Source organism: Dermochelys coriacea, chromosome 2, assembly GCF_009764565.3.
Source record: "Dermochelys coriacea isolate rDerCor1 chromosome 2, rDerCor1.pri.v4, whole genome shotgun sequence".
Taxonomy (NCBI): Eukaryota; Metazoa; Chordata; order Testudines; family Dermochelyidae; genus Dermochelys; species Dermochelys coriacea.
This window is the reverse complement of record NC_050069.1, coordinates 98,909,828-98,925,157: the sequence shown is the minus strand read 5'-3', so window position 1 is coordinate 98,925,157 and position 15,330 is coordinate 98,909,828. Positions and strand designations below refer to the sequence as shown.

General features: G+C 40.1%; 1 protein-coding gene across 10 annotated transcripts in view; it reads left to right on the top strand.

The window, feature by feature from the left end:
* The window catches only part of RTTN (rotatin), a 160,045-nt gene that overhangs the window by 122,227 nt on the left and 22,488 nt on the right, over window positions 1–15,330 (top strand). For 5 of the 10 annotated variants that reach the window (XM_043508170.1, XM_043508175.1, XM_043508173.1 and 2 more), the window contains 4 exons: window positions 72–283; window positions 7,429–7,534; window positions 13,052–13,150; window positions 14,112–14,188. In XM_043508170.1, coding sequence (XP_043364105.1) covers window positions 72–283; window positions 7,429–7,534; window positions 13,052–13,150; window positions 14,112–14,188 — 494 coding nt within the window. Of the gene's footprint in view, window positions 1–71; window positions 284–7,428; window positions 7,535–13,051; window positions 13,151–14,096; window positions 14,189–14,670; window positions 14,857–15,330 lie in introns of those variants that run through there. The other 5 variants (XM_038389242.2, XM_038389239.2, XM_043508176.1 and 2 more) reach the window with 4 other exon arrangements.

The window sequence follows — 15,330 nt, the reverse complement described above, 5'->3', positions numbered from 1 at the left end:
CAGTTCTGAAATGTTTAACCATGTCTTGATGCTGAAATTTAAAAAAATCTGTTATGTATTTGACCTTTTAGATACAATTTGTGACTGTGTGCATCTGTCTACCACATGTCCCAGCTTATATATGGCCAGTTTGCAATTCCTCTCCATTCTCTTGGCTGAAGAGGGGAAGAGGCAGCTCCAAGATAAACAAAATATTTGTCCCAACCCAACAATTACTTTTCTTCTAGATGAAGCTGAAGGAAGTTTGGCATCAGGAGCCAAACTTAATGAATTAATAATTCAGGTATAAATTTATATATTCAATACATTAATACAATGGTATTATGGTTTTGATTATATGACTGAGATCATGTTTCTATTGTAATGCTGAATGTCTAATTAAAAGCTCGGCCAACCTATTTTGAGAACTAGTCTTAGTAAAGAATCCAGAGCACTTCAGACAAACTGGTTTATAAACTGTATATAGAAATCACTCTTCCCAGCACTGTTATACAGCTTTCTTTGAAGACAACAGCTGTTTAACACCACACAGCAACATTACATAATAGTTTAGGGTAGGAAGTGAATACAATATCTGTTTTAAACTGCAGGGGAACATTTTACATAATTAGAATATCATTATGCAAATTTAAATGGGAAATAATTTGATATTTTGGCCAAAAAGATTCCTACTGTTCTAGATATGCCTTGGAATATTTAAGGATTGAGACCTTGTTTTTCTTCCTGTAAATGACAGCAGCAGAGTGCTCTTTAACATCACATAATCATAGAAATTAGGAACTAAGAAAACCCATTTGGCCATTTAGTCCATCCTTTGCCAGTGTCTGATTATTGTATACAGAACTTTTATTAATGCATTGTAATATCTAGTTTTAAATCTGCCAAGCACTGAACTTTTATCTCTTCCATTGGGAGACTGTTCTTTAACGTAATAGATGTCACCAACAGGACAATTTTCTTGATATTAATCAAAATGTTTTCTCTTTCCTAATGTCATCTCATTACTCCTATTTATACTTCCTTGTACTACCCTAAATAATTCCTTTCTCTCCTTGATATTTACACCGTCAGTTGTAGAACATTAACATGGCTTACATTACTTATCACTTAGCTGCTATATATTTAACTTCTCTTTCCTCATAAATCCTTCAGCTCCCTATCATTTTCATTGGCTTACTCTTAACTACCTGCACTTTATCATTGTATATTTGGTGGTAATAGTAAGATTTCATGTGAAACTATAACAAATGATTTAATAAAACTGAAATATCCACATTGGTCTATTTTTAACTATTTTAGTCACTGTCAAGTTTGTCTGAATTTGTTCTTTATAAACTGATATGGCTAACTGTTCTGATACCTAGATGCCCAATGATATTTCTCTTAATATTCCATTATTTTGCCACAATGCTGGAACAATAGTTCTTTTTCAAGTATGTGTCGGTGTGGATCTTACTGTAGATGTGCTTTATTTACGCACGTGAGACTTGAAAAACTTGGAGTAGCAGTGACTGTTGGGACCTCTCATGTGCCCTGTGACACCTCAAGCTCTTGTGCATGGACATGAAGGGTGGTGTGAATGTAAGAATGACAAAACTGGATCAGACCAGTGGTCCATCTAGCCCAATATCCTATCTTCCGACAGCAGCTAGTGCTAGATACTTCAGAGGTGATGAACAGAACAGGGAAATTATCAAGTGATGCATCTCCTGTCGTCTGCTCCCAGCTTCTGGTAATCAGAAGTGTAGGGACACCCACAACATGAGGTTGCATCCCTGAACATCTTGCTAGTAGCCATTGATGGACCTGTCCTCCATAAGCTTATCTAATTCTTCTTTGAAACCGGTTATACTTTTGGCCTTCACTGCATCCCTTGGCAACAATTCCATGGGTTGACTGTGCATTGTGTGAAGAAGTAAGGAAAAAGGAAGTTTGTTTGTTTTAAACTTACTGCCTATAAATTTCACTGGGAAACCCCACATTCTTGTATTATGTAAAGATGTTCCTAACACTGCCTTATTAACTTTCTCCACACCATTCATGATTTTATAGACCTCTATCGTATTCTCCCCTTAGTCATTCATCCAAGATGAACAGTCCCAGTCTTTTTAATCTCTCACCACGTAAAAATCGTTCCATACCCTTAATCATTTTTATTGCCCTTCTCTGTACACTTTCCAATTCTAATATCTCTTTTTAGAGATGTGGTGACCAGAACTGCATGCAGAATTAAAGCTGAAGGCGTACCATGAATTATGGCATTATGATATTTTCTGTTTTTATTATCTATCCCTTTCCTAATAGTTCTTAACATTGTTAGCTTTTTTGACTGCTGCTGAAAATTGAGCAGGTGTTTTCAGAGAATTATTCACTACAACTCCAAGATCAATTCTTGATAACAGCTAATTTAGACCCCATCATTTTATATGTATAGTTGGGATTATGTTTTCCAGTGTGAGTTACTCTGCATTTATCAACATTGAATTTCATCTGCCATTTTTGTCACCCAGTTTTGTGAGATCCTTTTAAAGTATTTACAGTCAGCATTAGACTTCACTATCGTAATTCAATATCGTGCAAATTTTGCTACCTCACTATTCACCCCCTTTTCCAGTGGCCACAACCTTCAGTTTCCTCTTGCTGCTTGTGACAATAAGACAGAACCTGCCAAGTGTCTCTCACACTTAGCTCAGGCTAACTTCTTCATGTCTTCAGAACTACTTCTGATCTCCTGATTTCAACTGGCGTGACCCCTCTGAACAGAACTTTCTAGTGAGAACACCTCTATACTCTCACACTCTATAGGGCTCTTCAAAATGACAGTCTCAAAACCTGCAAGCTTCAATCCCTGTCTATCTCTGAAGGATGAATACAGTAGATGTCTCTCTTGCTTAGGTAAATTTCATATTTTGAGCAGATGCTCTGTATTCTTGTCCTTCTCTGCTATGATACACAAGTTGGAAGAGCAAGGCTATAATTCCACTTACTTGGAACAATCTTGTCCAGCATTCTATTGGTGAACATGCCAGTATCATGTAACAGCCCTTCAGTCAGAATGGCGACACTAAAGATTGCATAGGAGAAGAAACTGAAAGAAAAGAAAAGGGAAAAAAAAAAAATCTGGTTCCAGCACTTATAGCCCCAGCACTAAAGCCAACCTCAACATCAGTGTCAAAGCCAGTAGTGACACCTCGGTGTCTTGTCAGTCAGGCACTGAAAGGGGGCCACTCCATCATCAAGGAAGAGATCACTCTTCTCAGATGGTATCCCCGGTGAGGCTACCAGGAGGAACCAGATCCAGGCACACAGTGACATCACCTCCCTATCTTGCCACTAAAGGATCTCTTCATTGGTGGATAAAGAGGTATGTGCTTGGCACCTAACAATTCTAAAGCATTTCAGGAGCTCCTTGTGAGGATTGTTGGAGAGTCAGACATTGTGGAACTTCTCTGAAATAATCAAGCTGTTAGACATTCTGTCAGCTTCTGTTCATCAGGATCATCCTTCCCATTAATGAGGGATTGCTTGATCCAGCCAAACCCTTCTGGCAGATACCAGCCACGATACCACCAATGGTGAAATGGATTAAAAAGAGGTACTAGGTGACACCCAGATGATTTTATTACTTCCATTCACTTCGTCTCAGGCTCCTTCATTGTACTAGCTGTGTAGAAATCGAGAATCAGCAAAAGTATGCCTACGGTCAAGGAGTACAAATGACTCAACCTCTTTGGAAGGAAGTTGTACTTCTCTGCTTCACTGCACATGCACCAAGCTAACTGTGAGGCCCTGCTGTGACAAGTGTGACTTTCTCACCTGGGACAGGGTGAGTGCCTTTCTCACAAAGCTCCCTCATGAGAGTTGAAAGCAGAGCCGGCGCCAGGCATAAGCAGACTAAGCAATTGCTTAGGGCCCAAGCAGCTCAAGAGTCCCTCCCCTATTAATTATTAGTATGTTTGGGGGGGAGGGCCAAAAATATTCCTGCATAGGGCCTCCCAATGGGCTGGCACCAGCACTGGCTGAAAGGTTCTTAAGGGCATCATAGGGAAGCCCAGCTGGTGACAGCCTTACAAGCAGCGATGGATAGCTCAGACCTCTCAGCTAGATATGTCACTGCAGTGACCATGCAATGTGTATTGTGGCTTCAAGCATTGGTCATCCAAGGGAAGTGCAGGCCATGGTCAAGGTCTTGGCCTTTGATGGCTCATAACTTTTTCAGTGAGTGTAGAGACAGTGTTCTTCATTCACTGACAAAATTATAAATTATCCCTATGCTTTCTGGGAATATATAGCCCTGAGCTGTACCTTGAGCCCTCCGATCCTCAGCCCCAACCAACACAGCACAAGCCGTCCATGCCAAGAAGTGTCTGACCTAAAAGAGGGTGCATCTAATGTAGCAGTGATCTGTTTCTCGTTTCTAAATCATTACTTCCTGTGATTGATCTAATACTGTGGTCTCTGATTAACCTCTCAGTACTTGCTCCAGTTAGAGTAGTAGGGAATATGTTAAGGGATGAGTTCTGAGAGATTATGGTCTTTTTACAGTTGTTTGCTCAAGACAATTCGGGGCGGGGGGAAGGAAAGGAAAAATGAACTTTTGAGCCATGAGTAAGAATATTATATAAGTACCCTAATTTACTTAGAAGCATTTATTTACTCCTAAGGGGTCACATAATGGGGTATTTAGATTAAAGAAAAGCAACATGATAGACCAATTAGTAAATATATATTAATGAGATGAGAATACTTATTACTCTTAAGTATGAGGCAAGATATAGACAATTAGCATTTGAACATGCTAGCATAGGAAAAAAGCCTTTAATACTTATTAAGAGAAGGGCATAAAATGTGTGGTTGAATCATGAAAGCTCTTTGGCAACTTCAGTTGGAAGAAACTCAAAATGTAATTAATGATCTGGGAAAACTAACAGATTAAAATGTGTAAATCTTTTAATTTTTATCATACACTACTCCAATATGAATCCCCAAATTTCATTATAGAAATAGCAGAATACTTGCTAAGATGAACTTACCCCCTGTTAGAAGAATTGCTGTTGTATGTGGAAAACAAAATGTTAGCCATGACTAGCAATGTCACTGAACTTGTGTTTCATTTCACCAGACTTATTGTGGGGTGGTTTCAGTTTTCCAAATGTGTCTAATAGGAAACTTAACCTGCTCTGTGGGTTTAGGGCTCTTCAAGGCTTGATTTAACCCAACTGGTACCACTTTCCTTGGGGTTTCCACTGAAGGAAGGAATCTTTACATTGCTTCCAGAGCTTGCTAAAAGCTTGCTGTTGGAGATTGCTTGCATAATGACTCAGCACAACTCCCAGTTGTTCTTGCCATGCCCCTCCCTTCCTAGGACCAGTCACATTTTGAGTTGGTTAATTACATACTCCTTTGTGAGGGTTGAGAGGTAGTATGTGCTGCCACAAGTCTACACTCTCGCAGACCCTTCAATTCTTTATTATACTCACCTAAGCTAGCATACCTAAAGGTAAATAAAGCCCAAAGTCAGCTTTCTACTGTTGAGAGACTTCCCAGCTAGAGGGCTTAGTGAGAGATTTTCAGTGGCCCAAAGGGGAGTTAAACAACCAACTCAAAATTTCCCTCTTATTTCCAACCACTGGTGCATACAATTCTTTGTGTCCCAAACTACGCCGTTCTTATTTAGCTTCCATTTCTCCTGACTTCTCTTGTTAGTATCTGAGATGCCTTCCAGTTCTACACACTACTCATTTCTCCTAAGGTGATTTCCTTGAGCTGTCTTTCTTCAACCAAAAGGTGACCTACATACAAGAACTACAGCATCATATTTGTTTCAAGTTATGTTAAATATGTTAGTGGTTGATGAACTGTTCATAAACAGTACTTCATTCTATATTTTCATTTGTTGCTGTCTTAGCAGAAGAGATTCCCCCGCCCATCTCATCCACCCCGTGAACTTGAGTTGGCCAGCTGCAGGTTTTTCTTTGCTGTGCAGACATACCCATAATAAAATGTTTGTTTTCCTGTCCAAAAAACATTATTCTTTTTTATTCCTATTTTGACTCTCTTATTCAGGCCTGTCTAACTGCCTTAAGCTCTGCAGTAAATAACCCTAAAGCAAGAACTAATTTATTGCACATTTAGGGCTTGAAAAACATACTAGACAATTTTCAGAGTAGCAGCCGTGTTAGTCTGTATTCGCAAAAAGAAAAGGAGTACTTGTGGCACCTTAGAGACTAACAAATTTATTAGAGCATAAGCTTTCGTGAGCTACAGCTCACTTCATCGGATGCATCACGAAAGCTTATGCTCTAATAAATTTGTTAGTCTCTAAGGTGCCACAAGTACTTCTTTTCTTTTTGCATACTGGACAATGACTTAGCTGGAGAACTAAAGCTAATAGCCAGGGGATGATATGTAAGATAGAAGCAGGTGGGGTACAATCTCAGACATGGGTGAGGTTTTTCATAGGAGTGGGTGGGTGAGATTCTGTGGCCTGCGCTGTGCAGGAGGTCGGACTAGATGATCAGAATGGTCCCTTCTGACCTTAGTATCTATGAATCTATGAATCTGTGAAGTCTAGGTGCAATGCACTCAGGAGAATTTCTGTTGTAGATGGTAGGATTTTTACTAGAGTGCTATCTTTGTTGATAATTTAAGTTCCCTCTAGTGCATTCCAACGGCTGGAAGGGAGGAGACCTTTCCCTCTTCCCCTACAACCCCAGAAACTCCTTACTGCTGTTGTGTGGGCATACACTCTAACCTTTCCACAGCCTTATAGGTTCCATCTGTTTTTAGGGCTCTTCTCTGCTGAATATCTCAAGTATATTTCTGAGGTTCTGTTCATAGTTTTGCCAATTAGCAGCAGAGTGACTTTTACAATTCTGTAGAAATTGATGTCTTAACTGCTCCTGCCCATTTACTGCCTAGGGGAAGTTACAAATTGGTGAGTGGACTTTTGCAACTCTCTTGATATAGCAAGATCAGTACACATAGTATTTGGAAACTCAATCCCTAGGTTTAGTGTAAAGTCTTAACATAGTCACTTTCCCAATCTAGCTAATCTTCCTGTACACTTTTCCCCAGCAAAAGATAGTGCCCATATAGACACATATATCACAGATTGACAGTTGTGCAGGGGGAAAAAAAACAAAATTAATTGTTCTAACTTCAACATATTTCTCTCCTATTAAAGCAGATAGACACCATGTTTTGGTGTTCCCAAAACAAAAATTTTCATAATCTCTGGCTTGTGGGAAATTTTGAAATATTGAAATTTCCTGCAAAATGAAAATTTTGCCCAGCTCTAATTTTGAGTCATCAGAATGAGAATTCAAAATGGTACATCACTTGTACAGGCATAAACATGATCATGAACATTTCTCCTGTATATGTTTTACTTTTCCAGTGTAGTGATAAATTTTTACTCATTTGCAGAGCTATGAAGGAAAATCCTCTAAAGATGTGCTGAAACAAGTTGCTGCAGGTGCTTTACTGTCCCTGCTGGCTGTCAGTAAAAGTGCCCAGAAATGTGCTTTGGAAGGTAAGCCTGAAGAGACGCATGCTACAATATACTTAAAATACTCTGTAAATCAAATGCTTGCCAATAGTATTTTTTCATTATCTTCAGTCTAAAAATAAAGCTGTTATTTTTAATATTGCTTTTAAGAAGCTTCTCTGTAAATAAAATGTTTGATTACTGAAGTTTACAATTATATATAAATGTCAGAACCCCATCTAACACTTTTTTGAATTAATTGTATCTTTATTATTAACAGTAATATTTCAGGTTACATTAACAGGTTACAACCTACAGCATTTCATTTAATGACAGGTTTCAGAGTAGCAGCCGTGTTAGTCTGTATTCGCAAAAAGAAAAGGAGTACTTGTGGCACCTTAGAGACTAACAAATTTATTTGAGCATAAGCTTTCGTGAGCTACAGCTCACTTCATCGGATGCATTTGATCCGATGAAGTGAGCTGTAGCTCACAAAAGCTTATGCTCAAATTTGTTCGTCTCTAAGGTGCCACAAGTACTCCATTTCATTTAAGTGGATCTAGCTTTCCTAGTACTAGTCAGTAGTGACCATGTAATGATGTCACCTTTGTCCGGCTTGTCCTTGCCCATGCCTCCACGAATGCAAGTTGAAACCACGCCATTCTATTTTGTTGTGAGCACATTCTTTCCATTTCTGACTAAAAGTTTTGTCATGGGATTGGCCCAATGCGTTTTTGGTCTGCCCAGCAGTCATTTATGGTCTTTGGGAATCCAGTTACTGATGAGGGTTGTCCACCCCTTGTCTTGCCTGCGGACTACATAACCCACCCATCTTCACTTTGCATCGTACGTCGCCTGCACTGCATCGGTCACCTCTGGACGCCTTCTGATCTTCTCATTTGGTGTATGAGCACGAAGCGATATCTTACACATTCGCCTTACCATTGTTCTCTGGATGACAGCAAATTTTTCTTCCTCTACTGGTGTGGAGAAAGTAAATAAAGAAGTGTTAATTACTCCTCATAACAGAAGAACTAGTGGAGTCACCAAATAAAATTAATAGGCAGCAGGTTAAATATTTCTTCGCATAACACGCAGTCAACCTGTGGAACTCTTTGCCAGAGGATGTTGTGAAGGCGAAGACTATAACACAGCACAAAAAAGTACTAAATCTGTTCATGGAGGATAGGTCCATCATTGGCTTTTAGCCAGGATGGGCAGGGATGGTGTCCCTAGCCTCTGTTTGCCAGAAGCTGGGAATGGGTGACAGGGGATGGATCACTTGATTAACTGTTGTGTTCATTCTCTCTGAAGTACCTGGCATTGGCCACTGTTGAAAGACAGGATACTGTGCTAGATGGACTTTTTGTCTGACCCAGTATGGCCATTCTTATGTACTTATGCCGTGTGGTAAAACAAGGGGTTTATTTTTACCTTGTCTCTTTTAAATAAGTATAATGTTTTAAAAATTTGTATTACGTTAAAAATGGGGGGGAATCCTTCAAGGATTTAAAATTGTTCAAGTCATTAGAATAACCTCGGATGAACAGCATAAACTATAGCGTTTTTAAAACCCCTAAAATGTTAAAAATCTCTAACTGACAAGGGAATTTACATCAATATTAACCTACCGTTACAATCTGTACATCTGGTTAGTCATATTATAGACAAGTGAGGAGGCAGCTGCAGCCAAAACAGGTGACGAATTGGAAGGCACCGAAGACATATGGGAGGCTGGTGTTTGTTTGAGTGGGTCTTGTTACCCGTAAGCAGCAGAGACTCCAGTTAATCTGTCAACGATAAATCCTTTGAGTGCCTTAAGTCTTCCTGGCCAATGGGAGCTGAGGGAAGCTGTGGCCACAGGGATGTGCTGGCTTCCTGAGGAAACTACAGTCCATTGGTGATCTTCCTAAAAACACCATCCTAGCCACTATGGATGTAGAAGCCCTCTACACCAACATTCCACACAAAGATGGACTACAAGCCGTCAGGAACAGTATCCCCGATACTGTCACGGCTAACCTGGTGGCTGAACTTTGTGACTTTGTCCTGACCCATAACTATTTCACATTTGGTGACAATGTATACCTTCAAATCAGCGGCACTGCGATGGGTACCCGCATGGCCCCACAGTATGCCAACATTTTTATGGCTGACTTAGAACAACGCTTCCTCAGCTCTCGTCCCCTAATGCCCCTACTCTACTTGCGCTACATTGATGACATCTTCATCATCTGGACCCATGGAAAAGAAGCTCTTGAGGAATTCCATCATGATTTCAACAATTTCCATCCCACCATCAACCTCAGCCTGGACCAGTCCACACAAGAGATCCACTTCCTGGACACTACGGTGCTAATAAGCGATGGTCACATAAACACCACCCTATATCGGAAACCTACTGACCGCTATTCCTACCTACATGCCTCCTAGCTTTCATCCAGATCATACCACTCGATCCGTTGTCTACAGCCAAGCGCTACGATATAACCGCATTTGCTCCAACCCCTCAGACAGAGACAAACACCTACAAGATCTCTATCATGCATTCCTACAACTACAATACCCACCTGCTGAAGTGAAGAAACAGATTGACAGAGCCAGAAGAGTACCCAGAAGTCACCTAGTACAGGACAGGCCCAACAAAGAAAACAACAGAACGCCACTAGCCATCACCTTCAGCCCCAACTAAAACCTCTCCAACGCATCATCAAGGATCTACAACCTATCCTGAAGGACGACCCATCACTCTCACAGATCTTGGGAGACAGGCCAGTCCTTGCTTACAGACAGCCCCCCAATCTGAAGCAAATACTCACCAGCAACCACACAACAGAACCACTAACCCAGGAACCTCTCCTTGCAACAAAGCCCGTTGCCAACTCTGTCCACATATCTATTCAGGGGATACCATCATAGGGCCTAATCACATCAGCCACACTATCAGAGGCTCGTTCACCTGCGCATCTACCAATGTGATACATGCCATCATGTGCCAGCAATGCCCCTCTGCCATGTACATTGGCCAAACTGGACAGTCTCTACGTAAAAGAATGAATGGACACAAATCAGACGTCAGATAACATTCAAAAACCAGTTGGAGAACACTTCAATCTCTCTGGTCACTCGATCACAGACCTAAGAGTGGCTATACTTCAACAAAAAAGCTTCAAAAACAGACTCCAATGAGAGACTGCTGAATTGGAATTAATTTGCAAACTGGATACAATTAACTTAGGCTTGAATAGAGACTGGGAATGGATGAGTCATTACACAAAGTAAAACTATTTCCCCATGGTATTTCTCCCTCCCACCCCACCCCGCACTGTTCCTCTGATATTCTTGTTAACTGCTGGAATTAGCCTACCTTGCTTGTCACCATGAAAGGTTTTCCTCCCTTCCACCCCCCCCCCCCCCCCCCCCCGCTGCTGGTGATGGCTTATCTTAAGTGATCACTCTCCTTATAGTGTGTATGATAAACCCATTGTTTCATGTTCTCTGTGTGTGTGTATATAAATCTCTCCTCAGTTTTTTTCACCAAATGCATCCGATGAAGTGAGCTTAGCTCACGAAAGCTTATGCTCTAATAAATTTGTTAGTCTCTAAGGTGCCACAAGTACTCCTTTTCTTTTTGCGAATACAGACTAACACGGTTGCTACTCTGAAACCTGAATGCTGTAACTATGGTTCTCTGAGATGTGTGTGTCCTTATAGGTGCTCCATTACCTGCCCTTCTTCCTCCTCTGCTTCAGAGTTTCCTTTGTGGGGCTTTGCAGTAGAGAAGGTACGGAGGGTGGTTCATCCATGCAGCCCTATTCAGCCTTTGAGCAGGACGTGAGGCTGTGCAGTGTGCACCTCTAGGCTAGACAGACACCAGTAATGAAAATCTCTGAAGGCATATGGAGCATCTGTGCATCTGAAGTGGAGCACCCGTAGGGGGATGCATCTCAAAGAACCACAGTTACAGTCCATGGTAAGTAACCTTTTAATCAGAGAATGGAGGCTTGTGTGTAGTTTTTCAATAATGTGATTTATTAGTAGAATATTATACATTTTATATTTATTTTTAATCCTTACAACTATTCTGTGTATGAGTTAATTACAGGATCTACTGCCCTAGTGAATTTTAGAATATACTTTGAATTACTACACCTGATACATAGAGAGACACAAATATTTCTCTTGCCCTAAATTTCAAATAAGAATATTTTAAGATCTGTTTTTTTTCTTTTCTTTTGTAACTATATATGTCACTGAGCATTTAACTTAAAGTTTAGAAAACACAAAGGTCCTATTTCTCAGTCTAAAGATATCATCTGTATAAGAGTCTCATTCCTGGTTCTTGGTTTCTTAGCATGAGATTGATAGATGCATGAAGACAGTGAACAGGATAGAGCATGATCCTTGCTGGAAATAATCCACAACTCTTGCCAGCTATAAGTTTTGCCTTCTGAATGTTCATTCTTGACTGTAGGTAGCAAAAGAACTCCCTAGAAGCTACTGTTCCAGATCACAGTGACTTGATGCCCATTAAGTATACTTTCTACATCCCAGCTCTACCTGCTGGCCAGGTCCAATACACCATTATACATTTCTGAGACTTGGGCACATACGTGTACTTTTGTGGTGTTACAACACCCGTCTTTCTCAATGCTTTGACACCTATTTTCCTCAGCATTTAGAGTACTAAAAACATTCAAACACTGCTGGTGTCTAACACCTGTTTGTTTTTTTCTTTTACCAGTGTCTCAGTGCTTTTGTGATGTTCTCTGGGAAGAAGCTGTGACTTTGTGCATGTGGACAGTTTTAACACATTGAGCACTCCCAGCATGCAAATAATAATAATAATAATTAATAATAATGTGCTGTCCTAAACTAGTTAAACTGTTCTCTTTTTTTCATCTCAGAAGGACTGTATTTTGTAGGTGGAATCCTTTGTATAGTCTGCTTATTATTCTAAACTTGTGAAGCACTTGGGGTCTTCTGGGATGAAGAACACTATGTATAGTGTGTGTGTGTATATATAAGACATTACATTCCCCACCCGTTGTTGTTAGGTCATGTACAGTAGTTAACTTCCCTGGTGTGAAATTGCCTCATAGATCCCCACTTGCCTGACAAATCCCAGAACTGTTTAAAAAAACAATTAGCCTAGAAGGGGACACTATGCCATGATGCATGCACACAGAAGCAAAGAGTTTTAAAGGTGTACAACCCTAACTCCATCAGTTCCTGGCTTATTTTCAACTTGGTTGATGGATTTCTGACCCCCTTGTTCATAACTTCTTAATATGAACTGGGTTTAGGTATTGAACACAAATTCATGTTCTTGGGTACCAGCTGAAATATCCTACCCACCTGAGTATTTTGGGTAAAAAAGTTGGGTTACTTATTTTTACTCTTACCTCATTTCCATCATATAGAGAGCCTTAATTATGTGGAAAGCACAAGTTGAAGAGTTGATTAGGAAACAAAAAATTCCTTATACTTTAATTTACAAGTGAGGGTTTTTTGGTATTTTTGAATGAGAATAGGCTGAATTGTATGGATTTTGTCTTTCAGCTGACCTTATAGACAGCTGCATGAAACAGATGAAGCACATTCATGCACAGCTGAACTTAGAATCCCTGAGGCCTGGAAAAACAGCACAGAAAAAAAAGGTAACTGTAAAATCTATAACGCGGACAGAAAAAATTTTATCTGCAGCAGAAGTTTTTTTTCTGATATTTGATATTCTTTCTGGACAGTGAGAGTGCATTTGGTTAGAGTATTGCCAGTTATTGTGTGTTAATTGAATAATTAAATCTTTCCCTTGAGAGAAACAATTCAGACAGGGTCTCTCTTCAGCTAATAGTCAGTCCAGCTAATTTTATCTGCTTGGACTCTTCACCCTTTTGGAAGGGAATTATGAAGGGGAGGGTTGAACATGATTCTAGAAATATATGGAGCCACAATATTGTAAATACTATGGATGTGTATCCTATTTTTATGTTTGCAACTTTCTAACTCCCAATGATTTCCATACTGTTAGTTTTTAATTATAGGGTATTGTTTTTTTGGAAAGAGGATTGCAGTTAGGATTTATTATTTAAATACAAAAATAGCTAGTAGTGTAGCTACTACACTATAGAGCTATAGAAGCTCCCACAGCAACTTTTGATTGCATGTTATCTGTATTTAGTTTAGTTAAAATGGGAAAAAACTTGTTACAAATGTCACTTGTAAAGATAACTTTCATATTTCCTTCTATTTCATCCTCCCTTCCTCTGACTCTCTCACATTGCCTCTTTGAGAGGCCTTTTACGTCATCACTCAGAGTCCTAGCCAGCATACATAAAGGGATTTAAAAACAAGTGTTACATGTATCACCTTATAGAGATGAAGCATGGACTCTATTTTATATCTCTGTTCCTTTATGCTTGATAGACCAGAAATAGATTTCTGTGGTGGATGAACTTACTGAAATATCACTTTTCAGAGATGGTTAGCATCCTACAAGTAAAGATTCTGTGGCATAAGTGGGAGCTTGTGTGTTACAATATAGCCATTAAGACAAACATGCTGCCTGTATAAAATGGATTCTGTTTTCAAACTGACACTCTTGAAGCATTTTTGTCCAAACAGGATAATCTTATCAGGGAACTAAGGATTGTTCTGCAGCTCCTAAGAAACTGCCTCTTTCGAAATGAAGAGTGCAAAGTAAGTAGTCATACTATTTATATTATAATATTACTACATACAGCTAGTTCAGGGTCTAAGAATAAAGATAACAGATATGTTCAATTTTAAATATTGTTCAGGTTGATTGGAACTCATGTTAATACCAATGATCAGAATGGCTCATTTGTTTCCTGCAGTAGAGAACATTACATGCATACATCAAACCTTTTAACTCTGACACTGAAACTTCAGCTCCCAGCCACTGAATACAAACTTTTGCCGACAGAGGTGCTATGGGATGCCATACTAAAAATGTGTAGGTGGTGGCTAAAATATTTGGTAGGGGACTGTTTCCTACCCATTTTCTTACCTCCCCCTGCTAGAAGACAACATTTCCAAAGGGAAAAATGGAATACTTATTGGAAGGATGGGGGTGAGGAAAAATATAGGGAAGAGTTCTACGAGATGTGTGTCCCTGTTGGTGCTCCACTACCCGCCCTCCACCCCTCTGCTTTGGACAAAAGGCACTGGAGGGAAGTTGGACCGTATAGTGCTATATATAGCTGCCGCTCACAGCGCAAGACAGGGAGGTGTGCATGATCAAATGGGCATTGCTACCAAAGATCTCCAATCCCAGGGACGGGGTGCTGCCACACCTACAGTGGAGCGTCCATAGGGACACACATCTCGAGGAACCTCGGTTATTGCACAGGTGACCTTCTCTTACGGCTTATGACTGAAGTTCTCTGAATGTATTCTCTGCAGAACTACACTGATCCTCCCTCCTTTGCTGCTTTTTCCAGAATTTTAATAACTAATTTAGTTGAGGTAGAGGGAAACAGTATGTGTAGGAGGGTGAAGTCTTGTAAAATCACAGTTGGAATATTAGAACATCTTCAGTTTCATGTGTATGTGTATTAATTCACCAGTAATTAAAATGTTCCAGGATGACAACATTGACTGGTTAGTGTAGATCTGCAGAAACAATATATAGTAAAAGTTCTGTTATCGGGCCCTCTACCAACTGGAAAGCTCTATAAACGGCATTTCTAATCTTCATAGAAAGTCTGGTTGGCCTGGGGCTGGCAGGCTCCCTACCTGGCTCCCTGCAAGCAGTGATCTGTCCCTGCTGTTCCGAGGCAAAGGTGCAGTTAGGCAGCTCTGCACACAGCCTCCGCCCA